Source organism: Lontra canadensis, unplaced genomic scaffold (genome assembly GCF_010015895.1).
Source record: "Lontra canadensis isolate GAN:19392208 unplaced genomic scaffold, GSC_riverotter_1.0 scaffold66, whole genome shotgun sequence".
Taxonomy (NCBI): Eukaryota; Metazoa; Chordata; class Mammalia; order Carnivora; family Mustelidae; genus Lontra; species Lontra canadensis.
In genome coordinates this window covers 908,573-934,493 of record NW_022631060.1, presented here as the reverse complement: position 1 = coordinate 934,493, position 25,921 = coordinate 908,573, and the positions used below count along the sequence as shown (strand labels likewise).

At 37.3% G+C, this 25,921-nt stretch overlaps 2 protein-coding genes across 5 annotated transcripts; one reads left to right on the top strand and one right to left on the bottom strand.

The window, feature by feature from the left end:
- The first annotated feature begins 2,241 nt into the window (after positions 1–2,241).
- On the top strand, positions 2,242–11,387 carry LOC116880187 (high affinity immunoglobulin epsilon receptor subunit beta-like). The gene is made up of 7 exons (XM_032879047.1): positions 2,242–2,400; positions 5,581–5,737; positions 6,240–6,371; positions 7,098–7,154; positions 7,663–7,806; positions 9,652–9,753; positions 11,096–11,387. The coding sequence occupies exons 1-7, from the start codon at positions 2,270–2,272 to the stop codon at positions 11,234–11,236; spliced, it is 864 nt and encodes a 287-aa protein (XP_032734938.1). The 5' UTR covers positions 2,242–2,269; the 3' UTR covers positions 11,237–11,387.
- Positions 11,388–17,678: 6,291 nt separating this feature from the next.
- On the bottom strand, positions 17,679–23,721 carry LOC116880186 (membrane-spanning 4-domains subfamily A member 4A-like). 4 transcript variants are annotated; one of them, XM_032879043.1, is made up of 7 exons: positions 23,456–23,721; positions 20,438–20,573; positions 19,905–20,039; positions 19,637–19,693; positions 19,163–19,333; positions 18,295–18,396; positions 17,679–17,904 (listed from the first exon to the last, which is right to left on the bottom strand). In XM_032879043.1, exons 1-7 carry the CDS (start codon positions 23,524–23,526, stop codon positions 17,821–17,823), a joined length of 756 nt encoding a protein of 251 aa, XP_032734934.1. In that variant the 5' UTR covers positions 23,527–23,721; the 3' UTR covers positions 17,679–17,820. The 4 variants fall into 4 exon arrangements, with proteins under 4 accessions (XP_032734934.1, XP_032734935.1, XP_032734936.1 ...); XM_032879044.1 differs by having other exon boundaries at positions 17,679–17,909; positions 18,300–18,396; XM_032879045.1 differs by having other exon boundaries at positions 19,163–19,279.
- Between the last annotated feature and the right edge of the window lie 2,200 nt (positions 23,722–25,921).

The following is a 25,921-nucleotide window of genomic DNA, read 5'->3' as shown; positions in this document are numbered from 1 at the left end:
CCTCTGCCCCTCCTCCCTTCCCCCACTTGGTGCGCTCTCTCTTGCACTATCTCTCATTCTCTCAAATAAATGAAGATAAAATATTTTTAAAGGAAAATACACACACTTTCTGCGCACAGTTTCTGTTTTTTCTTTTTTCTTTTTTTAAAAGATTTTATTTATTTATTTCACAGACAGAGATCACAAGTAGGCAGAGAGGCAGGCAGAGAGAGAGAGGAAGAGAAGCAGGCTCCCCACTGAGCAGGGAGCCCAATGAGGGGCTCGATCCCAGGACCCTGGGATCATGACCCAAGCCGAAGGCAGAAGCTTAACCCAGGAGGCCACCCAGGAGCCCCAGTTCTGCTTTTTCTTAGTCTCCTTTGCTTCATAGATCCTGATGCAGCCTGAAATAACCCCCAAACTACTTGACGAGAGAACAGTCATCATTATGCTTTGACTTTTTTGAAAGGCCTGGAACACTATCAGTTTGTAATTATGTAGTCAAAAGACACAGGTGGCCTCTCTTAGTACATGTCTAACCAAAATTTAAGGAGGTACTGGGAGATGGCTTAATGCAATCCTGTCTGTACCATCCCCAATAGAACCAGAAAGTGGCAATCGGTATGATTCTGTATGATTCTGACTTAACTCTTGTCACAGTTTGATACCATGTTGTCAACTACAGTATATTAATTGGCACTTAACACTGTCTTAGACACTAGACTCTGGCCTATGGGAACAAAAATAATGTGGAAAATGCATCTCATTGTGGCCTAACAAATTAAACTCCATCTCTTATTTTAATGCTTTTTTCAGAAAGCAAAGTCTACTATACTCTACTATACTGGATTTTTTTAAAAGATTCTTTGGGATTTTCCACATGTACTATTATATCTTCAATAGGGACATTTATATTTCTTAATTTCCAAGCTGTAGGTCTTTTGTTCTTTTCTTGCCGTGTTACGTTGGCTGTGACTTCCAGTAGATGTTGAACAGGAGTAGGGAGGGCAGACACAGTAGTATTGGGGGACAGGGGAGTACATTCAGTAGGCCATTATTGGGTATGTTGTAACTGTAGGGTTTTGTAGATGGCTTTTTTCAGATAATAGGAATTCCCATCTATTCCTAGTTTTTTGAGTTTTTTCTTTATCATGAATAAATAAGTTTTGTCAAATATATTTTCTGTATGTTGAGAAGATCATATGGGGTTTCATATTTATTCTGTCAATATGGTGAATTGTATACATTGATTTTTTTTGTTAAACTAGTGTTGCTTTCTTGAAATAAACCCCATTGATTGTGGTGTATTATCCTTTGATATACTTTTGTATTTGATTTGATAAGATTTTGTTAATGATTTTTGCATCTATATTGAAAGTTATTTCTATGTGTTTCTTATGATATATTTGTCTTGTTTTGGTATTGGAGTAATGCTGACCTCATAAAATAGAAGGGATTATGCTGAATTACTTTTTTCCTTAAGTTTTTGGTAGAATTAGCCAGTGATATGGCTAACCAGGTGGAGTTGGTTTTGTTATTGTCATTGTAATGCTTTAGTCTATACATTAGATTTCTTTAATAGATATTAAACTACTGAGATCATCTATTTTTGAGTCAGTGTTCATAATGTGTGTATTTCAGGTAATTCCATTTCCTTCCAGATGTTAAATTTATTTCATAAATATATTCACAGTGTTTCTTTATTTCCTTTTAGCATCTCTGCATTCTGCAGTGATATCCCTTCTTTCATTCCTTACATTGATAACTTTTGTCTTCTATCTTTTTCCCTTGGTCATTCTCAATGAAGTTTAATCCACTTTGTTGATTTTTATTGTAATATCATCTTAATACAGTTATTTGTTAATACTTTGTTTGGTATACAAATCATAGCCTGATCATTGAGTTGGTAGTTAATAGGTAGATAGATAGATAGATATTCCTGAAATTCAACTATCATTGGAAATATTTTTATTTTTTGTTTTGTTTATATTTATTTTATTTTAGCAACTTTATAATTAATAAGGTACTAAAGCAAAGACCAAGAGAAGTTGGTTGAAAATATGAATTTCCTAGAAATTGCTCTGAAGGAAATAATTTTATTTAGTGAGTTACAAGAACAAATATAGTCTTTGTCAGATTAATAGAAAAAGAATGAATGGAAATAAAACTATCAGTATTGAAGATTATGTTATAATGCTTTTGATTTTATGGAACAAAACATTATGTATATCAACTTTGTCTGAAAACATAGAACTGCTTATCAGGAGTTCTAGGTGTGGAAATACAGCAAATGAGGAAACACAGAGATCAAAACATAAATTTTCCTCCCCCACACATTGGTACAGTCCTTGATAGTCACAGAAGAGACCTAAGCTTAAAAAAACTACAAGCTCCCACATCCCTGCGGTGGAACAAACCTAGGTAGGTAGAACTTTTTTTTTTTTTTTCCCATTATCCAGAGCACCAGAATGTACTTTTGTCTATGTTCTGAGAGGCACAGTTGTAGAACCTGACAGACACACTGGACAGAATGTGGGCTCAAAGCAGAGACAGTTCTTCCTTTCTTTCCATTATTGGTAGATACTCAGTGCCGAATAGTTCAGGAAATTTTTTTTTTTTTTTTAGATAATGCAGAAAGTTTCAGTGGCTTAGACACATTTGATCTTGTCTTCGTTCCTGCTTTCTGACTTTCTGATTATGCAAGTACCCTTTATGGGTCAGGGGATAGTGGTAAGGCTCAGCATTAAGAAGGAAGTTTGTCTCCAGTCCTATTTTCTAGCAGACCCAATTTATGATACAGGGGAATAACTTGGTTAGAATTGAGACACTGAAACTTTTTTGTTTACAGTGTGCAAGTGCAATTCAGAACGTCAAGTCTGGACGTGGTGAGCCAGCTAAGTTCACAATAGTATTCTTGGTGAGAATCATGAGAGTTTTATAACTAATTTTGTAAAGGTAGAATAAAGAGGATTAGGTGGTTTTGAAGCTGTGTTAACTTATAAAGGGTAGTAGGGCTTTGAAGTTAATATTTAAGTTGAGAGCAATGTGGTAAACAAGGCTAATGTTTGTACTGTGGAGTAACCAAGAAATACTTCAGTGTCCTTCTCTAACTCGGCACCAGGTGAAAGGGCAGCATTTGTTAGAAAGATGATGACTGTAAGTGTGAAAATCCTGCTCAAAATATTGAACAGTTGGGGCATCTGGGTGGTTCAGTTGGTTAAGAAACTGCCTTCGGCTCAGGTCATGATCCCGGGGTCCTGGGATAGAGTCCCACATCAGGCTCCTTGCTCAGTGGAGAGCCTGCTTCTCCCTCTGTCTTTGCCTGCCATTCCCCCTGCTTGTGTGCTCCCTCTTTCCCTCTTTCTCTCTGTCAAATAAATAAAGGAAATCTTTTTAAAAAGATTTTGAACAATTGGATGGTAGCTTAAAAAGGAAAGGCTGAATGACAGGCTTAAGATTTGATAGACTATTACAGTATATAATAACATATCTGTAATAAAAATCATTAAAGTGAATTGGAGTGAGTAAAGTAAATATTATGGTCAATATTTTGAACCTAAAATACATATTTGTTGAGTGAATGGATGAGTAAAATAATGACATTTGCAGTGAGGAGTGACAGGAGATACTTTTTTGGAGTCAACAGTTCCTTTCCCCCCAACATAGTTACTCTAAAATTTATGGCTTTCAAACACTCAAATCTGTTATGTGTGGGCTTCAGGAGGCTAAATAAGGGATGTGTTAATCTGCGCCAGGCTTTATCTGAAAAGCAGATTCTTACTTATCAGACCTCTGGCTCTTTGGTCCCACATCTGTAAATATGTCTGTGAATTTGGGTAAGTTATTTACCATCTGTGGATATAGGAGTCACATTTTAAGAAAATATAATAACTGATTGATGAGATACTCTTTATTTATGAAATATTAATGGACAAGACTCATCCACTAAAGAAAAAAAAATGTTCTTGTTAGCACTTCTAGTTGTGATCACATAAGATAAATTCCTTGTTTCAACTGCTTAATTGAGAGCAACTACTGGGACTAGAAAAATTGAATACTTAGGATTAATTTTAAGTATCCCATAAGCGTTCCATGTCATGATATTTTAATCTTTTCACTAGAACTGCAAACAAATTTACACATACAAACATAATTGGGACCAGTGTACATGGCTACCTCTCCTTTTTTTTTTTTAAGAAATGTGGCATGGATATCAAGAGTCAGAAACTATGTTTTCACTTTGATCCAGGAATTTTATACATAAGCAGTTATATGAAGGGTCTAATTCCATATAATTAACATAATGGGAAGAGAAAACATAAGAAGAAATTGTATAAAGTATTATCAAATACTTAAAGTATTTTAGTTAAATGCTTCTAAGTTTAACTTAAAGTTAACTTAAGTTAAAACATAATAGGGAGAGTGATAGAATTCATAAATACCAATGCAATAAGGAATAAAGTCTGCCCCTATTTTCCAAACTTAATTTAATATTAACAAATATTCATAAAATTGATATAGTAGAAGATGATAAAGAAATAACAAGCTAATATTTTCAGGAAAAAAAGGTTAAAGGTGAGTTAGTTTTCAAGGGTGACCATTCTGGGGTTTGCTCTACCATGGAAATCCATCATTGTTTTTGACAACAAGTGCCTAGGTGCATCCTAACTCCTTAAGAAGATAATTGAGAATTTACATCACATTTATTTCATCTCTGATGGTACTAGGAAAATTGGATGCATCATTTCTAGTGTCACACCTATTAGGCATAAGCATGATTATATTTTATGTTCACAAACCTGGGGCTTCAATTAAATATAGCATTCATTGTCACACAGAAATTAAAGGTAAGGTGACTTTTATATAATGTATTACCAGGTTTCTCCAATTTTCCTAGTATAATTATGGATACTACTCCTATTCTCTTTCGTTCTCAAAACTAACTTGGATTGGATAATAAATTACATGATACATTTCATTAAATTCAAGGGAAATGTCTTTAATTCAGATCTATTTGGCTTTCTTTTTTTAAGGTCTTATTTATTTGTGTAAGAGAGAAAGAGCACAACCAAGGGGAGCAGCAGGCAGAGGGAGAAGCAGGCTCTCTGCTGAGCAAGGAGCTCAACTTTGTCCCAGAACCCTGGGATCATGACCTGAGCCAAACGAAGTCAGACACCCAACCAACTGAGGCACCCAGGTGTCCCTCTATTGGCCTCTAAATCCCAGATTATTTTCACTCCACCATGGATATATCACAACTCCCATGATGGGTACTTTCTTACAAGTCTGTGGCCACATGCAACTTAAAACAAAAAACAATAGCATTCCTTAACCTGGGAGGATATCTTATAGTTACATAGGTTTTGATATTCAACCTCTGTCATCTCTCTCCTTAATTTACACTGTTGTTTATCATATCAGTGATATGAGTCAGCAGCAGAAACATATGAACACCACTTGGCCAGTGACTTCTCTTCATATATGATAAAGACCTCAGATAAAAAAAAAGCCCAGTATCTACTTCCATTACAATAAGATTAACAGTATTTGGCATATGATGGTGCGTCTCTGCTGCTAATAACAGATGACCATCTATTACAGAATGAATAAAACTTTGGCTTCTGATAAGATGCCTGTGGACATTCCTCCAAATCAAAACCAAAGTACCCTATTGGGAAAGACAGAAATATCTAGTACCCTGAAATATCTACTAGACAAGCTGAAGAATTTCCTGAAGGAGAATCTAGAAGCACTGGGGGTAAGTAAGTAAACCACTAATAAAGAATTTTAAACCAGAAGAAACTGGGGGATTTATTGGGGGAGAAGGATTATTCTGACAAATTAAGTGGTTAGGATAGAGGCCCTAGGTTATGACCTGTATCAACCATTCTGTGGGGTGGAAGAAAGACACTTTGATTAAAAGCAAGGGACCATGTTTATATGGGCATGGGAGGGGTGCATTAAGAGGAGACTATAAAAGTCTTAAGCTCTTGGGTGAGCCTCATTGTGACTGTATCTTATTAAAGAAAGTTGACCCATATGGACTGGCCTCTGGGGGTGGGGGGGACATTCTCCAGGATCTGACTCTTCTTAGCAGATCTTTAAAAAGATTCAAGGGTGTCAATCCTATGGATGACCATAATGTTTGGACCAAGTGATTCTCTCTCCTGAAAAATGCTCACCATTATCTTTAAAGCAGATTGTGTTTGTTTTGTTAATTTCGAAGTTTGGTAATTTGGTTTGTTTTGTCTCTTATCCAGGTGGCTCAGATTATCATTGGTGTGAAATGCTTCTTTTATGGGATAATTGGATTTCTTCCTCCTAATTCTGAAATGCACAGAATCATTTTCTTCTCAATTTACACAGGCTTCTCCTTCTGGGGGGCATTGTCTGTGAGTATCTCACATCCCAAATTATAATTAATCAATCATTTATTCATTTATTCATCAACTCAACACACAACTTGTATGGCATCTTGCCAATTCTAGGACACTTGCAACAGTACTTAGTGAAGACTGAATTTCCAACCTGAACTTTAATATACTTCCCAATGAAACAGTGCCCTGAAATTCTATTCATTGCTCTATAGTATGAAGCTATTCAGTATAATCTTGCTGTTTTGCTTGAGGAGAAAATCCTGTGTTTGACACATGGAAGAAGTGTCCCTGAAATGTAATAATATTTGAACCAGAGAAGATGCTGGGGTTAGGGACATGGTACTCTTCTTAAGTCATCAAATACATTGAGAAAAATGCCATGTAATCTGAGCTCACTTTCTCCCTTTTCTGCACCCCAAAGTGTGTCTTTGAATTATAGTTACTCTACTTATTTTATTTCCTCCACATTGAATAAGTAATTTTCCCTCTGGTTTTTAATGTCTACTTCTCTTATTTAGCTAAAGGAATTCTACTGGTCATAAGAATTAAAGTGTACCTATGTTACTTTAATTATGTTGTGCACACACTTTAACTGGGTCTGCTAGCCTCCAACTTCTGAAGGGATGGCCTGGGAGGTGGGGGGCACTAGATAAGAAGAGAGATATGAATCTGACAATGGAGTGGGAGGGTGAGTTGGAAGAAGCTGCTACTGTCCAGACACCTTTCTTATTTTATAAACAGTTTATCATTTCTGGAATTCTGACTGTTGTGTCTGCCAAGAAGCAAACAAAATCACTGGTAAGCTAACAAGTTTTCCATTTGGCCCAATGAATCATATGATCATCTTATGGCTAGATACAGACAAGTATCTTCTGGGATTTTAGAAATTCCAATCCCCATATCTTGTCACCATAAGAAGAATGAGTAAAGTTTTATCTAGCTAATAAAGCCTTTTTTAATGGTATGGGGTAGGGCAATATTAATAAAGAGAAAAACCTGGCTTAGGCTTGAGCACGGCAGACTTTTAATTTTGGTGGAGGGAGGAGCTAATACAGGGTCAGAAACTAGAGATGCTAAAATGTCCCTAATGTTTTTATCCTATCCATGGCATGTGTTGAAGGAAGATCAATCCTCTCCTACTTTTCTTCTCCCGATTGTGATTTGCCGTAGAACTGAACGGATGATACAGGGATGATGAATGCCTATAGATCCCAGGGTTAAGTTAAGTCAGACTTCTCCTTATAGGGTCTAGAAACCCCTGGTCTTTAATTTATAAGCTAGGAATTTCCCTTTTTTTCTTTTTCAGCTGAGAGGGAATCTAGGTGCTAACACTCTTAGCACCTTGGTCTCCTTTGTTGGGATCTGTATTCTGTCATGCAATTTAACAGAAAATGGTCACTATGATTGCAAGAAGGAAACTCTCTGTTTGGGCATCAAATCAGTTGCAACTGTAAGTATTATCCTCCTGAATTCTTGGAAGACTGAATGTTTATCTGAGAATGATGAAGATGAGATATGATCATTGCTATATTCAGGAACATGACAAAAATTCTTGCTTGCAGATTCAGAAAGAGAAAAAAACTATTTGTCTACAACAGCAAAGAGCCCCAAATTCTGTGAGCTAAATTTTGAGAAAAAATGGTGAAGAAATAAAATAATGTTAAAATCTGAGTCAAAATTTGCAAAGAATAATAATAATAGGCATAATAATAGATACATACATGTGCTAGGCCTTAACACAAACTTGTCCTAATATTCTGCAAAGAAGTTTTAGAGAGAAAATTAAAGCAGCTTTCCTTTGGTCACATAGAACAGCTCAATAAGGGGGCACCTGGATGGCTCAGTTGGTTAAGCATCTGCCTTCGGCTCAGGTCAAGATCCCAGGGTCCTGAGATCGAGCCCTGTGTCTGGCTACCTGCTCAGTGGGGAAACTGCTTCTCTCTCTGCTGCTCCCCCTGCTGTGCTCTCTCTGTGTCAAGTAAATAAACTCCTTAAAAAAAAATCTGAGTCAAAGATTAGGGTAATTTTTACTTTATCCACTATTATTTTTAAATTATTTCCTATCATAATGTTCATTACTGTTAGGAATTTAAAAATAAATATTACCCAAAGCTACATGGAGAATGAACATTTATTCTGACTTGCCACTATCTAAGAGAAGATCCTTTTTTGCAATAAAGCCATGTGAAAGTAATGGAGATGAATGGTCTGAGGCAGAAACCTCAGAAGAAAGAAACCAGTAAAAGAAACCAAGTAAAAAAAACCAAGAACACTAGAGTATTGGAAGACACATTTCACTTACTAGGAAAGTGATAAAAAAAATTCACACCTTAGAGTGTATTCTAAATTTAGGAAACTTTCTAGTTTTTGGGGTTTTTTTTTTTGTTTGTTTTTTAAAGATTTTATTTATTTATTTGACAGAGAGATCACAAGTAGGCAGAGAGGCAGGCAGAGAGAGAGAAGGGGAAGCAGGCTCCCTGTTGAGCAGAGAGCCGGATGTAGGGCTCTACCCGAGGACCCTGGGATCGTGACCTGAGCTGAAGGCAGAGGCTTTAATGCACTGAGCCACTCAGGTGCCCCAAACTTTCTGGTTTTAATCAGAATTGAATCTAATGGAAAACTAAAAAAATGTAATACCTCACTGAGGAGATCTGAACCCCTGCCATTTCTGCCATTTGTATTGAGAAGTCAGCTTTATAAGCATTGCCAACATTTCTGATATCTGTGACAGATTAATAATAATTTCAGTAATAGTATAACTAATAACCCATCACTACCACCAATAATAATAATAATAATAAGCGGAATAATCATTGCAAATTCTGAAATGTTTTCAAGTTTAACGTCCCATCTTGTATTAGTATATTCAAGAATATTGACTGTCATCTCCAGCTCTTGTTTTTCTACAGCAGCACATACATTTCTTTTTTTTTTTTTTTAAAGATTTTACTTATTTGACAGAGAGAAAGAGAGAGATCACAAGTAGGCAGAGAGGCAGGCAGAGAGGCAGGCAGAGAGAGAGGGAGAAGCAGGTTCCTTGCTTAGCAGAGAGCCTGATGTGGGGCTCGATCCCAGGACCCTGAGATCATGACTTGAGCCAGGGGCAGAGACTTAACCTACTGAGCCACCAGGCGCCCAGCACATATATTTCTGAGTTCAGATCCAACCTCATGCCACCATTTTGTATAATATAACGTGTTCCCTTTTGAGGGTCTGACATGGGACTCTGAAATAAAACTTTCCGAACTATCATCAGGGTAGAAGGTAATGTGTGACATTTTATTTCCTTTAACAGGGACTTGTGATTGTCCTAATGATCCTAACTTGTCTGCAAATTTTAATTTCACTTCCTCTCTCCATGCTCAACTATAATGTGAATGACAAGGATATTCACTGGGTAAGTGCAGTTCTTGGAAGAATGAGGATGATTTCAACTATTTCATTAAATGACGTTGGCAGTGACTTTTTTTTTTTAACCTTTGGTAAAATGAACAAAAACAAAGCTATAAATTATTCTATGGATGACCTGAGAGTTACTAGTTGTGTGTTGAGCACACTTGGAAAACACAGTGTATAGTCCTCTAGTCCATATAGAAATTCTCACCCATGGGTATATATCCAAGAATTTTAACATCCATTCATCCATACCTCCATCCTTCCATTCACCCATTAATTTACTATAGGAACTATACTCTTTAGTGTTATGAATACACAAAATATCTATCATAATAATAAAATCAAGGTATAATTAATTTAAAACCTGAAGGAGATAAAATACATTATTACGGGTGTATACAATTGAAAATACAATATGCTAAGAAACACAAATATAGCTAGAATTTTATGTTTTATTATCACATGTAACAAATATGGGTAATACAGAACTAGTAGCGTATTTTCCCCAACCTCATCACCTGCTTCTTTTGTGTGTTGAAATTATTGCCACAGCTTTGTGTCAATTAGGGTTAATTCAAACAAAATGGAAAGGTTTATGGCATCAGAACTCCCCTCATTTCAAGTATGTGACAGTTATCATAAGCATTGGATTCCATCATTCAAAGGTCTGGTTAAGCAAGTCTGAATTCCTCAGGGCAGTCTGTCAGGAAAGGAAGACTATGGGTGGGATCGACCCATCCATGCGCATGGCAAAAGGTGTCACCCATGGGTAGAATTTCTTCTGTTCCACCTTTTATTGTAAGCAAGAAGAAACAAGGCTTTACCTTCAATGCCTTGGAAATCTCCTCAGTTTGTTATCCAAGTTTACCATTTACTAGTTATGCTTTCCACATAACTGTCAGAGAACATTCTCTTAAACTTCTGCTGCTGCACCACAAGACTGTCTCTCCATTTTCCAATAATGTGTTCCTCACTTCTTTCTGAGCCACACTGACAGTCTTTATTTCGAAAAACAAACATTTGAGGTATTTTAGGCTTTCTCTATACTATTCCTCAAAGTTTTGTTCCTCAAAGTTTTGTTATTGAAAATTTTTCTCCTCAAAATTTTCCTCAAACTTGCTTCATCCTACTGCCTAATTCCAAAGCCACTCCTGTATGCTAGGTATTTGTTTACAAATCCTAGATATACTTACAGTAATAATATTGTATTATTCCCCTATTTCCAGTACCAAAATACATAATAATTTTGTGTTGTTGCCTGACAAATTGGATTATATTATTCTTAATGGCTTATTTTATAGACTTTACAGATTATTCTTTGGCCTTTTTTTTTTTTTTTACAGATTTCTATATTGTTTCGCTGGAAAACACCTTCTGAAAGTATTTATGAAGAAATGTTCCCTCAAACTTCAATCAATCAAGAACTTCAACGTAAGAAAGAAACAACTTCACGTTATCCTGCAGATACTAGCAAACAAACATGAGGCTGCACTTTTGTATTCTGGAACCACAGTGATAGCAAGAAGCTCATACTGGGACCACTGAGGCATAAATACACACATGTGAGGCTACAACTGTGTGGGTCAGAGTCATAAAGATAGCAACTGGCATTTATAATAATAAGAATTTGGTTGTCACTACCTTTTTTTTATTGTTTGTTTGTTATGGTTGGATGTCATCACAGGCTAGGTTTATAAACTGTTAAAAAACTTAACCTAGAAATATTGATAGCTTAACACATCAGAAGTTCATCTACTTCCCATTTTACATATTCATTATTATTTGGCTATTTACTTTAGACCCACACTAATATGGGTTCTACCAAATAGAATAATATCTCAAAAAGTCTTTTTTTTTTTTAATTTTGCCAAGGTAGGGAAAGAAAAATTTATAAATCAGACCTTTGGTAATTAGATACTTTGGTCTGGAAGAAGCATGTGTCACTTTTTGCCACAGCCCATTAAACTGTCGTCTTCCCAGCACTGTATGGGAGACAGGAAATGTAGGGTGATGTAAAGTTCTGAAGTTTAATGTTTGATGAAAACAATGAAGGAAATGTAGAGTTTCCTGAACTAATTGTGAAAATACTTTGCATGTTTGGTCCCTCACTTTTACACTCTGTGGCTTTGGGTCTGTATCTTCCATGAGTAAACATCAGTTTCTTTATCTCTCAAATGGTCTAGCTTGAGCTGACTCAGTTTAGACTGGGATATCCATCAAAGAAAACAGTAAATATAGTCAAAAATACTTTTGACTATATGAAATACTATAAATTATAGTATTTCATTAATATAGTGTTAGGTTAATTAACCATACTGAAGCACTCTAAGTACATCAAGCTTTTCTGATGGTATTTTACATAAATAAGCTCATAAATAAAAGCTTGTGTTGTTTGATTGGCCCGCTGACAAAGTGTTACCCCATTCCTCCTGAATAAAAGAACCAAAAGTTTTCAAAGTCCAGTAAAATTAATACTATGTGTCATGAGATCAAACAATTCCATTTCTCTTCTACACAATACAATTTAAGTTTAAATTGTATTTGGCAATTTAAGTTTAAACTATTTAAAATAAAAAAAATCTCAAGTCTATTTTCTTAGTTTTAGTAACCATATTCTAAGTGCTCAATAGTAACTTGTGGCTGGTCCAAAATATTTGAGGAGAAAGATGGAGAAAACTAAGAAGAAAAATGGACAAATATACTATTATATTTGTAGACCTCAACACTTCTTCTACAGCAACTAATATGTCAACCAGGCAGAGAAGCAGTAAGGGTATGGATAACCTGAGCAGCAGTATCAATCAGGTTGATCTAACTGAGAGTTACAGACTTTTCCATCCAACAACAGCACATTTCTCTCAAAATTACAAGTAATGTTTACCAGTTGGTTACTTCATGTGTTGAAACACAACTCAACAAATTTAAAAGAATATAAATGTTCCCAGATAATAACAGAATTGTGGTAAGTGGAAATTCAAAATATTTGGAAACTAAACAACATACTTCCAAATAGTCCACAGGGTCACAGAATAGTTTTTAAAATGTGTAATAATTGTGAGGTTTCTTTTGGAAAAGAAAAAAAAAGGTGGGGGTGAGCCTGGTGGTGGGTATTAAGGAGGGCACGTATTGCATAGAGCACTGGGTGTGGTGCATAAACAATGAATCTTGGAACAGTGAAAAAAAATAAAATAAAACTACTAAAAATTTGTGGGGTTTCTTTTACCCTTTTTTAGCACTTCTTGTGATTTTTTTTCCAAAGCCAGATGTAACATATAATATATATATATATATATTATATATACATATATAATATATATACTATACAGTATCTGTTTCTATCTGTAGCCATCTGTAGCAGATAGAAACTTTTATGAAAGTATATGAACATGGTGCTATGGACTGGGTGTTTGTGTCCTCCCCATCCCAAATTCATATGTTGAAACTCTAATCCCCAATATGATGGTTTTTGGAGTTGGAACCTTAGTGAGGGAATGAGGTAAAAAGGGGGGATCTGTCATGATGGAATTAGTACCTTATAAGAAAAGACACAAAGGAGCTCACTTCCTCTCTTTGCTCTCTACTATTTGAACATACAATCAGAAAATGGCTATCTGGAAGCCAAGAAAAAACCTGACCATGCTGGTATCCTGATCTCAGATATCCAGCCTCCAGTACTGTGAGAAATAAATGCGTTTAAGCTATCCAATCTATACTATTTTGTTATAGCAGCTCAACTAAGACACATGAGTTAGTAGACGTACATATATTTCTTTGCTCTGTTAGCTGAGACAACCTAAAAGAAATGACATCCCAATAGCAACAAGCACACCTAGAGCCCAGATCTGGATTTCTGATACCATTCTCCACTAAAAATAAACAGGGATGTCTGATGAAATGGCTGATTCCAAGACTGAAGCAGGAACTACGTAAGATGACCCTGAAATATGGTAGTGCCATAAAACAAGGAAATGCTTAAAATGAGACCCAAAAATGGGTACACCTAAGGGACTCAGGAGCCACTGTAATGAAAACAGAAGTAATTTGAGAAATAAAATAAAGTAGTATTTGATTATAACCCAAAGTATATGTATGTATTCATGAATTCATACAAATGAATCATTGAATGCACAAGGAAGTGGGAGAAAATGGACAAAACCTCAGTGCAGAATATCTAATAACTTATGTAGTTACTGACATTCAAAGCAGTAGGTCATAACTCTTGACTCCTTGAGTTTGGGCTGCATACAGTGGTTGTGTGTATCCTTCCAAAGAGTACAGAATAAAATTCAGGAAAAATCTAACTTTAGGTGGAAAAAACTGAAAAACTGTACTCAGGTGATTAAAGTCAACATCAACAGTGTGAGTCATGTTGATAGTATGTACCCTTGATTGGATATAAGAATGATATTTTGCTTCTGAGTTTTTCCTCCCCAAAACTCAAAACTCTAGTGTAATCCTGAGAAAAATATCAGACAAACTCCAGTTAAGGGACATTCTACAAAATACTTGACCAGTATTCCACAGAACTCTCAAGGCTATTGAAAACGAAGTTTCATGAAGAGCCACAGCCAAGAGGAGCCTAAAGAAACATGACAGCTAATAAATGTGGTGTCCTGGGTGGGATCTTAGAACAGGAAAAGGGCACTGGCTAAAAACTAAAGAAATCTGAATAATAATAATGCTTAAGGTAACGATAATGTATCATTAATTTAATGATAATGTATCGATATGGTTCATTCTATATTAATATAAGAAGTCAACTGATTTGGGAGGTATGAGAACTCTCTTTACTATCTTCTTGATTTTTTTTTTAATAAATCTAAAGCTGTTGGAACCAGAAAAGACCTGGAATAGCCAGAGGAATGTTGAAAAGGAAAGCCAAAGTTGGTGGCATCACAATTCCGGACTTCAAGCTCTATTACAAAACTGTCATCATCAAGACAGTATGGTACTGGCACAAAAACAGACACATAGATCAATGGAATAGAATAGAAAGCCCAGAAATAGACCCTCAACTCTATGGTCAACTAATCTTTGACAAAGCAGGAAAGAATGTCCAATGGAAAAAAGACAGTCTCTTCAACAAATGGTGTTGGGAAAATTTGGGAAAATTTGACAGCCACATGCAGAAGAATGAAATTGGACCATTTCCTTACACCACACATGAAAATAGGCTCAAGGGGCACCTGGGTGGCTCAGTGGGTTAAGCCTCTGCCTTCAGCTCAGGTCATGATCCCAGGGTCCTGGGATAGAGCCCCGCATCGGGCTCTCTGCTCTTCAGGGAGCCTGCCTCCACCTCTCTCTCTGCCTGTCTCTCTGCCTACTTGTGAGCTCTGTCTGTCAAATAAATAAATAAAATCTTAAAAAAAAAAAAGAAAATAGGCTCAAAATGGATGAAGGACCTCAATGTGAGAAAGGAATCCATCAAAATCCTTGAGGAGAACACAGGCAGCAACCTCTTCAACCTCAGCCACAGCAGCTTCTTCCTAGAAACATTGCCAAAGTCAAGGGAAGCAAGGGCAAAAATGAACTATTGGGACTTCATTAAGATCAAAAGCTTTTGCACAGCAAAGGAAACAGTTAACAAAACCAAAAGATAACTGACAGAATGGGAGAAGATATTTGCAAACGATGTATCAGATAAAGGGCTAGTATCCAAAATCTATAAAGAGCTTAGCAAACTCAACACCCAAAGAACAAATAATCCAATCAAGAAATGGGCAGAGGACATGAACAGACATTTCTGCAAAGAAGACATCCAGATGGCCAACAGACACATGAAAAAGTACTCCACATCACTCGGCATCAGGGAAATACAAATCAAAACCACAATGAGATATCACCTCACACCAGTCAGAAAGGCTAAAATTAACAAGTCAGGAAATGACAGATGCTGGCAAGGATGCAGAGAAAGAGGTACCCTCCTACATTGTTGGTGGGAATGCAAGCTGATGCAACCACTCTGGAAAATAGCATGGAGATTCCTCAAAAAGTTGCAAATAGAGCTACCCTATGACCCAACAATTGCACTACTGGGTATTTACCCTAAAGATACAAAAGTAGTGATCTGAAGGGGCACATGCACCTGAATGTTTATAGCAGCAATGTCCACAATAGCCAAACTATGGAAAGAACCTAGATGTCCATCAACAGATGAATGGATAAAGAAGATGTGGTATATAATACAATGGAATACAATGCAGCCATCAAAAGAAATGAAATTTTGCCATTTGCGACGATGTGGATGGAACTATAGGGTATTATGCTGAGCAAAATAAGTCAATCAGAGAAAGACAATTTTATCATACGATCTCCCTGATATGAGGAATTTGAGAGGTAATTTGTGATGTTTGGGGGTAGGGGAGGAAAAAATGAAACAAGCTGGGATTGGGAGGGAGACAAACCATAAGAGACTCTTAATCTCACAAAACAAACTGAGGGTTGATGGGGGGAGGGGGCTTGGGGGGGAGGGGGGTTGGGGGGGTGGGGTTATGGACATTGGGGAGGGTATGTGCTATGGTGAGTGCTGTGAAATGTGTAAACCTGGCGATTCACAGACCTGTACCCCTGGGGATAAAAATATATTATATGTTTAAAAAAAATAAAATTTATTAATAAAAAAAAAAAAACAGGGTTGCTGGGGGCGGGGAGTAGGGAGAACGTGGTTGGGTTATGGACGTTGGGGAGGGTATGTGCTACAGTGAGTGCTGTGAAGTGTGTAAATCCGGAGATTCACAGACCTGTACCCCTGGGGCTAATAATACATTATATGTTAATAAAAAATTAAAAATTATAAATAAAAAATAAATCTAAAGCTGTTATAAAATAAATAGTATTAAAATTATTACAATGTGATACAACTACATCAAAATGATTAAAATGAAAATCACATTTGTCGAGGTGAAAATGTTCAATGACTGGACTTCAGGCACTTCTAGAAGGCATATATGTATTATATGCATTTTGGATATGACCTAGAAATTCCACTGCTATGTCTATACACAATGGAATTTTACACATACCTGTACCAAAGTATATAGATACATTTTTCATGCACAACACTATTCATCCCAAAGAGAAGCATCCCAAATATTCGTCAATACTTAAATAGATAATAGATTGTTCTATAAATCTTACAATACACTATCTTGCAGCAGTAGAAGTAAAGACATTTTGTCACTGACAATAGCATGAATGAAGTTCACAAACATGTTAGAAGAGAGGAGCCATATCCTGGATATATACTCAGTTACACGTATTGCAAGATTCCACTCTATAAAATTCAAAGACAGATAAAACCCATATGAGTAGTAAAAGTCAAGATTGTACTTACCCTGGGGAATCTTAGTGAATGAAAGGGGGCATTCACAGTCTTCCAAAACTTTGGTAATGTTTACTCATTGATACAAGTGCTGGTTACATGAGGATGTTTACTTTCTATCCATCTAAACACTGGGGACACCAGGCTAGCTCAACTGGTAGAGCATGCGACTCTTGATCTCTGGGTTGTAAGTTTAGGGCTTATGTTAGGTGTAGAGATTATTTAAAAATAAAAATTTAAAAAAATTGACCAGCTGTTAAAATGATCTATACTCTTTTCTGTATGTGTGGTATAGTTCCATTAAAAGTTATCACAAGAAATGGGGCACGTGGGTGGCTCAGTGGGTTAAGCCTCTGCCTTCGGCTCAGGTCATGATCCCAGGGTCCTGGGATGGAGCCCCACATCGGGCTCTCTGCTCCGTGGGGAGCCTGCTTCCTCCTCTCTCTCTGCCTGCCTTTCTGCCTACTTGTGATCTCTCTCTGTCAAATAAATAAATAAAATCTTTTAAAAAAAAAGTTATCATGAGAAATGATATTGTGCATCCCAGCCATATGATTGATTATGGGATGATGTGGGAGGAAGGGATCCAAAAACCACAATCAGCATCAATAGAGGGAAAAATGTATTTTATTTGGTTTTGTAATAACTATGTTCCCATGCACAAATGTGACTGCTTTCTGGCAGGCAGGTTATTATTGACCTAGTGATACTCAATGAATAATTTTTCTAAAAGCAGGAACTATCTTGTTAAAACTTCAGGTCCTCATAAATATGTTCGTAAGGGGCCATTACTGAGGGCACCTTGTCATTGTTCGGCTGAATAACCACCACCTGTGGAGATTGAGAAAAATATATAGTGTTATTCACATACTCTTCCAGCTAGAGGGATTCAATTCGTCCTGGGGACCCCTAATTATTTTCTGTATCCTGGGACCTGAGAGTTCAATATCCCTTTTTCAGGGCCTTATACCCCCACTAGATAAAAATCAATATCCAGCAAGATTTATGAGGCTCCCAGAAACATCTGCCATAGGTCTATATCTGTGTTCTGTTGTCTCTTCCAATATCAGGAAGAAGTCACATACACAACAATCTTTCCTGCACTCTGCTTCTTTATCCTTCTCATTGGTTCAGAGAGAAGAGACACAGTGAGAGAAACAGGAACACAGACTCAGCATCACATGACAAACGTGAACACTCCCTCAGGTCCTGAACGCTTACCTGTGTGACAAAGCAGGTCACCTTGCACCCAAACACAGAGAGAGAGATAGCAATGCTGATTTCCAGCAGGGAGAGGACTAGTAGCCCAATCTCAAGTGCCCTCTAAAAAGAAGCCGTTTCCACGAGGGGAGAGAAGGGGGGAAAGAAAAGGAATATAATTAATAGATGAATACTTCCCTTGGCCCTGGATTCTCTGATTCCAATCTGACTCATTCTCCATTAAAGAAACAGGTACGTTCTGTCCCATAACAAACCAAAAGAAGAAAAATTGAAAAGAAAATCCTAAAACGGCTGAGAGGAGTCTGCTCTAGACTGTCATAAATGCAGGACAAATTTAGATTAAATCAGATGTGTTTCCTTAGTTTTCTTGGCTTAGAAATTGTCTCTGTTGCCCACTTCAAGTTATTTTCTTATAATAACTCCCTGTGTGAATTGGTACTTTTTTCTCATCTAAAGAGCAGAGAACCTCCAAGTCTATGAAAGTGATATCGTTGTTCTTTCCTTACATCACATACACCCCCGGGGCTCTGAGCATCTTGGTTTGGAGGCCCTGACTCTCCCCACCCCACCCGCATATGACACAGAGCTTTCTGAGCCAGCTCTGAACTCGAATCTGGAGGCTTTGAAGAAAGATCCTCATGATCAATTTTCTAACATCACTGTGTTCAGTGAAGAATGCGAGAAAAAAATCCTCGTAGGTCCCAGCCAAAAAGGGGCTGAAAATTCTCCCCATGAGATCAAAGTCCCAGATCTTACTGCTTGTGGCGATAAGCCGGGATCCACTGAGAGACAGTCATCCCAGACTAATGTATATTTAGGATAATAGAAAGATAACTTCAGAAAATAAAACCAGCTCAAAAACACTTACAAGAATAAGACAACTTTTTTCCAATCCATGTACCACAGTCAGTTCTACTGTTGACAAGATTATCCCTACTCCCCCAACCACAGCACTGAGTATGTTCACTCCCAGGCTGCCTCTGATCTGGAAGAGAATAATCAGTGTCACCCACATCCTTCTGTTCCATGCTCTTCCTCCCTTTGGGAAACACAAAAACATTCACTTATTTTGAAGGGGCTGAAGACACATTCTCAAATAATTTTCCTAAGTCTAAGAAAGATGGGCTGAAGCATTGGATTCTGTATTCACAAATCAATCCTAGGGATGGAGTATCAGACAGCAGGGCTGAAAAAGTAAGTCAAACCTTAGTTTCCTCATGGAAGAATTTGCCATGACCCCCATAGAGCCCAGATAATTCAGAGAATTGGAAATTATTTCCTCTGTCTTGAGATAGAGCACTTCTGATTCTGCTTCTTGCTTCGGGCCCGAGGAAATACTTACCAGGTTTAATGTCATGTTTCTTCCAGCAGCAATAGACACAGCTCCAGACACAAAAAACTAAAAATGGAAGAATCTACTCAACCTTGTGAACCCGCACTTGTACTTCCACCAAACCAAAGTTCAACAGAACCCCAAAGCATTTAGGTCACATATTTTGCTCTAAGATGTAAAATCCCAGATCGAGTCATTGGTTTTTGAAAGAGAAGGCTGGAAGAAATATTCCCAGAATTCTACCACTGAGGAAGCTGAGATATTCCAACATACTCACAAATAAGGATCCCCATATAAGATATCCTGAGTCCATGGTTGGGGAATAACACCAATGGGGAAAGTCAGAAGAATGAAAACGCAGACCTATAGCAAATAGGCACACTTTCATCAAACCAATCAGGATCTGAGCCACCTGGGGAGTGAAAAAGAAGATGCTCAGAGTAGGAAGCACACAGGTTTCTAAGAAGTGGTTTTGTGGTCTCTACACAGAGCTATTTCCCATCTCCTGGTTTTGAAAAGGCTCCCAGGATGAAACCCCTAGGAGTGTCCATGGCCTTTTCTCAAGTTCAAGGTTGTTTAGAAAGGTTTTATGATAACTTTCTTTTTTCCTTCTCACTAGAGAAATGCATTTTCCTTTCAGATTACAGGACCTCTGATTTTTGAAAAATCTATTTCCTGCCACAGTGAGTTTTACAGAGGTCAGTTTATGACAGAGTTAATCATACCTCAGGAGCCACAAAGGACAACTGTTCTCCTCTCTGGAAACAGCTATCTTCCCAAATACTATGTTTGGAGGTCAAGCTCACTTACCCCCAGTACTTGGGGCTCCCCCTTCAGGAAGGTCTTCAGATTGTCTGTTTGGTCTAGTTGGATGATGTTTTTCTGTGGAGGATTCGGGCCAAACCATGCAGTTGCTCCTTCTGGTGTATTAACACAATCTTTAGTGCTGTGAATGTAAATATTTTACAGAGAACAGATTCATTCTTCAACCCCTTTCTTGTAGACATGAAAAATGGCCTTTGGAAGAATGGTATCATGAGTATGATGGTAAATGAAATTGCCTGAGTTATAATTCCAGTCACACACTGTGTAAACATGGGTATATCTTTGTTACCATTTCCATGCCTTAGTTTTGAAAATTATAAAAACTGGAGTGGGAGGGCCTGGGTGGCTCAGTCTGTTGAGTATCCCACTCCTGGTTCCAGCTCAAGTCATGATCTCAGGGTCAGGAGATGGAGCTCCGTGTCTGACTCCATGCTTAGTGCAGAATCTGCTTGAGATTCTCTCCCTCTGCCCCTCCCCCCACTCTCTCTCTTTCTCTAAAATAAATAAATAAACTCTTTTAATAAATAACAAAATTACAAAAGGGGGTGCTTGTGGTACTCGCCTCCTGTTACTTATCATATGCCTGCATGATTTCAACAGCTTTGTACATATAAAACTTGGAACTAAGTGCTTGGTATAATTGAAATATTAATAGATAATACATCATTATTATTTTTATTGTATTATTATTAAAATTTAATATGATGAATATGCATGAAGAATGCATGAAGAATTTACATCTTCTAGGGAAAAAATGATGGAAAAAGAACAAATCATTCTAGTGAGTCCTGTAAGAGCCATGTGTTATGGCTCTGGTTCACAAGAGTATTATCCATTCCTTCATTCATTCAGTCAACAAATTATTGATTAAATATCTACTATGTGTTAGGCCCTGTTATAAGTTTTGTTGCTAGGAATATAGCAATGAACAAAACATGCACAATTCCTGTCAGCTGGAAGCCTACCATACAGTAAAAGAAAATAAATTTTTAATTTATATCATGAATTCATAAGCGTGTGAGAGTAGAAACTACATAAAATGAGAACCTTCAGTTTCCTTGTAAGAGAACTTAGTTTTCAAGGGATTCTATCACTTCTTCAATGTCAGTCAGCATTTCTGTGTTTGGACCAAATGAGAATTCAATTTCTCTAACAAATTTGCCTCTGTTAATGTTGCCCTACACCATAAGCATAGTGATGATTTATTAAGAGCTCTAATGTGCCAGGCCAAATCAAAATGGTTTTCAGAGATCTCTTTAATTGTTGTATACTACCCTTGCAAATAGATTTGTTGCATCAACAGCTTTTCTTCTTTACCCTTCTTTGCATTCACACTAGTGCCACAGGACATGCCACTGCCCCCGTTAAAAGATGGAATATATTTCCTTTCCTCTTCAATTTTGATTTCAGCCTTGTGACTCACTTTGTCCAATGGGATATAAGCAAATGTTTTAAAAGCACAGGCTCTTGAGCTCATGTCATGGCTGAGAAAACATAGCTGGGCCACCTTGGTTGAGGATAAAAGATACCAGAAATGAGAAAAGTAGTGGCATTCATCCCAGCTGAAGTCATCCCTAACCAGATAGCAATTATTGACTCTCATACATGTGAGTGATCCCAGGGAATTTCAGAAGGGCCATGCACACCCATGTGCAGACTTGTCAGCCTATGCATATTTATTGCTTTAAGCCATTAAGTTTCAGGGAGTTATTTGTTATGCACCATTACTGTGGCAAAAAAATCACTAACACACCCTTGTTCATTCTGCCTGATATGTCTGCTTTGGTTGTAATGTGACCTATAAAAAGTCTGGTTTGTCTATATTTCCTAGTTTCTGTCTCATTCTTTATGCCTTTTTCTTTAAATATTTTTTATTTTTATTTATTTGACACAGAGAGAGAGATCACAAGTAAGAACAGAGGCAAGCAGAGAGGGAGAAGCAGGCTCCCTGCTGAGCAGAGAGCCCGATGCGGGGCTTGATCCCAGGACCCTGAGATCATGACCTGAGCTGAAGGCAGAGGCTTAACCCACTGAGCCACCCAGGCGCCCCTCATTCTTTATTCCTAAAGGGAAAACAAGTGATCATTCTTGCATATTTGCCCACACAGAGATAATTACAAATGGACCCAAACAATAACATCACTACTTCTGTCTGGGAAAAACAACACTGACAGAACTACGACAACCATCTGTTCCGTGATCAGGATCCAGGTCTAAGCAAAACATCCTGAAGATAAAACCTAAACTTGTGACCTTAGGTTACATTGAGCCTCAGATAATTTTTGTGTGTGTTTAAGACACATAGATATGGGACAATGTCAAAACATGTTTGTGTATAATTTTGTATGTCTCAAGAAAGAGTAATATTTCTTTTCCTTTTTTTTTTTTTTAAGTACACTCCACCCCCAGCATGGATTGCCACAGGGCTTGAACTCACTACCCTGAAATCAAGACCTGATCTTAGATCAAGAGTCAGATGCTTAACTGAGTGAGGTCCCCAGGGACCCTGAAAGAGTAATATTTCTATCATAAGACAGGAAACAAAGGAGGGACCAGACAATTTTCCTTACATGATCAAGTTCCAAAGTTTCCCTCTCAAATCAGGTTAAGAATGAAACCAAGGTGTGTTGAGCTGCTTTCTGCATGTGAATATACACAACAGGGCCATTTCCAAGAAAAGAGGTCTGTATCAGGTACCTTTAGCCAGCCACTTCTTCCCTCTCCTTTCCTTCAATTTCTTTGGTTCACATTCCATATATTCTGGAAGTTAGTTAACATCTTCCCATTGAAAAAAATGTTGAAGGGGGCACAGTTCCACAGCTTGAACACTTACTCCCATGCACATGAGAACCCATCCTTCAAAAGCAAGCTAGCTCATTCCAAATTTCATTCTTACCTCAGCCTTTACTAGACACATTTGATCCATGTTCCTACACATCACCCACCAATAGCTCAACCCAGAACTCTTCCTAGAAGTTGAGAATAAAAATGAAATCTTCCTACCTTTGCATCCCTTTAGAACTGCACCAAATGGGAGGTGAGAGCTCCTTCTCACCATCATTCCTTAAAACCATGTCCACCAAAGAGTCTGACCTGATCTGAAGAGTAGTGGGACAATCACTTTCAGCTCTGTGTAGTCACCATGACTTCCTGTGGGTCATCTTACCCTGCCTACCACAGGGCAACTGCAAGTGAAACTTCAATGAGTAAACTACCGCTCGCATGAGATAGGGAAGCCAAGGACCCAATAACAGAAACATGCTTTTAGATCTTGGTTGCACTTCCAGGCTGTTCTCATAAGTACGCTATTTAAGGCTTTTTATATCAAAACCTCAGTCACATGAGGACAAGTCATTCTCACTTTTATCCCAAAGACCAAATAGCAGCTAAGAATAAATTTGAATTCCTACAAGTTAACATTTTGTTAACAAACATCATGACAGAAATCACTAACCACTACAACTGGGTATACTAAAAAAAGTTAGTGGGGTGGCGGTGTGGCTCAGGAGGTTAAGCATCCTCCTCTTGATCTCAGCCCAGGTATTGATCTCAAGGTCATGAATTTAAGCCCTGCATTGGGCTCCATGCTGGGCATGGAGCCTACAAAAAAAAAAAAAAAAAAAGATATTAACCAATGATTTTGCTAGCCCTTTTCTCTTGGTTACATTGGAGAGCTCTTCAACCACTACCTTTATTGATTATGATTATAATTTTGCTTCGAATGTAACTACTTAATTTTTTATAGCAGAGAATCAGTTACTTCAGAAGATCTAGAGAGAGAAATCAGATCCAAACATATGTTTTTTGGTTTTTTGTTTTTTTTTTACTGAACCCACTTATTTTCTGCAAAATATAACATTAAATAAAAATATAATTTTTCTCACATTGATTTTCAATGCTCTGCTCTTTACATTTTTCACTGGTTTTGGAAGTCTGTGAAAGGGAGAGCATTTTGTTAAGATATGGGCAGACAAAAGGAGAGTTATCCTTAATCAAGTTCACTAATATATTATGATTGTGCTTTAAAAATATATCATGTTTACTTTAACTTCTTCAAAGAGTATTTTCCACCCACTGTCATAATGTGTGGCTTTTATTCATTCAGTTCCATTATCTTACCATATTCAGCTATGTAAATACAAACATTTTCTTTCTTGCATGTTGATAAAACCTACAGTTCCTGAACTATTTTTTAGAAGAAACCCAACTCAGAACAGTCTGGTGCACGTCTCTTTGTATACTGGGAAATAATTTGCAAGGTCTATCTTAAATTGTGCACACCTCCTACTATAGGATATTGTTAAATTATTCTCTAAAGTCATATTTCTCTTACCCTAAGAAATAGGTGACAAATGTTGTTAGTATTGCATCATATCCTGTCCAGGTCTTTGTTTTATAAGATACTAAAAACCAGTAGTATACAAGAGATCAGTTTGTACTCATTTAAAGGGCTTAAAATGGTTGTAAGCATTTTTTCATATGTTTATTGCTATTTCTATCAGGTCTTATAGGAATTGAATGTTGGTGTCTTCTATTCTTTGGTTGGCTGGTTTGAATTTGTTGTACTGATTTTAAAATCTTCTTTAAGTAATTCTGTGCCGTGTTAGTCTGTTTGGACCACTCTATATAACAGAGTACCACACATTGAGTTGTTTATGCACAACAGAAATTTATTTCTCCAGTTTGGGAGCCTTGGAAATCTAAGATCAGGGTGTAGGCAGATTTGGCGGGGGTCCACTTCCTGGTTTATGGACAGCCAGCCCTTAGATGGCTCAAGGAGGTAAGGTGGCCCTCTGGGGTCTCTTTTATAAAAGGCACTCACTTTATTCATGAGGATTCTGCCCTCATGATCTAATCACCTCCTACAGACAGACCACATCTCCAAATACCACCACATTGCAGATTAGGTTTTCAACTTATGAATTTTGAGGGGACATAAACATTTAATCTACAGCATGCATTAATCTTGTCAGTCAAATCTGAACATACTATGTGCATATACTGGAATTGAAGCACGAAGTAAGTAGATGGTAGATTGTGGGAGCCATGTTTCTTGCTGTTGAAATGAGAGATCATAGACAAGCAAGGGGAGAAGTCTAGAATGATCCATATGACAACCTATTAGAGATGGAGAAATCAATATGAGCTCATATTTCAGTTAACATAGATACATGTGTTTACAGGGGTCAACATGCACACGTATTTCCTTGTTCTTTCCATTGAGAGAACCTTAAAAAAAAAAAAAAAACCCAGTAACAACAAGCACACTTAACTTGCAGATCTTTGCTTCAAATATTGTTCTCCAATAAAAGAAACCAAACCTTGGGTAAGCGGCAGATTTTAGATCTTGGGTAAGAAATACACAAGATAAATCTGAAGTATATTTTCATGCCAAAAGAAAAAAAATGAAATCCAGTGGTATTTTACTTAGTTTTTGTTTTGAATTTGAGGAGACCATTGAGGAGATTA

Coding starts and splice junctions, on each gene's coding strand:
- LOC116880187 (XM_032879047.1), top strand. CDS start 2,270: ATGAGGAAACACAGAGATCAAAACATAAATTTTCCTCCCCCACACATT. Junction 5,738..6,239: donor AGAATCTAGAAGCACTGGGG/GTAAGTAAGTAA, acceptor TCTCTTATCCAG/GTGGCTCAGATTATCATTGG. Junction 7,807..9,651: donor GCATCAAATCAGTTGCAACT/GTAAGTATTATC, acceptor TTCCTTTAACAG/GGACTTGTGATTGTCCTAAT.
- LOC116880186 (XM_032879043.1), bottom strand. CDS start 23,526: ATGGTTTTAAGGAATGATGGTGAGAAGGAGCTCTCACCTCCCATTTGG. Junction 19,334..19,636: donor GAAACATGACATTAAACCTG/GTAAGTATTTCC, acceptor TGTTTCCCAAAG/GGAGGAAGAGCATGGAACAG. Junction 17,905..18,294: donor TGACCTGCTTTGTCACACAG/GTAAGCGTTCAG, acceptor CAATCTCCACAG/GTGGTGGTTATTCAGCCGAA.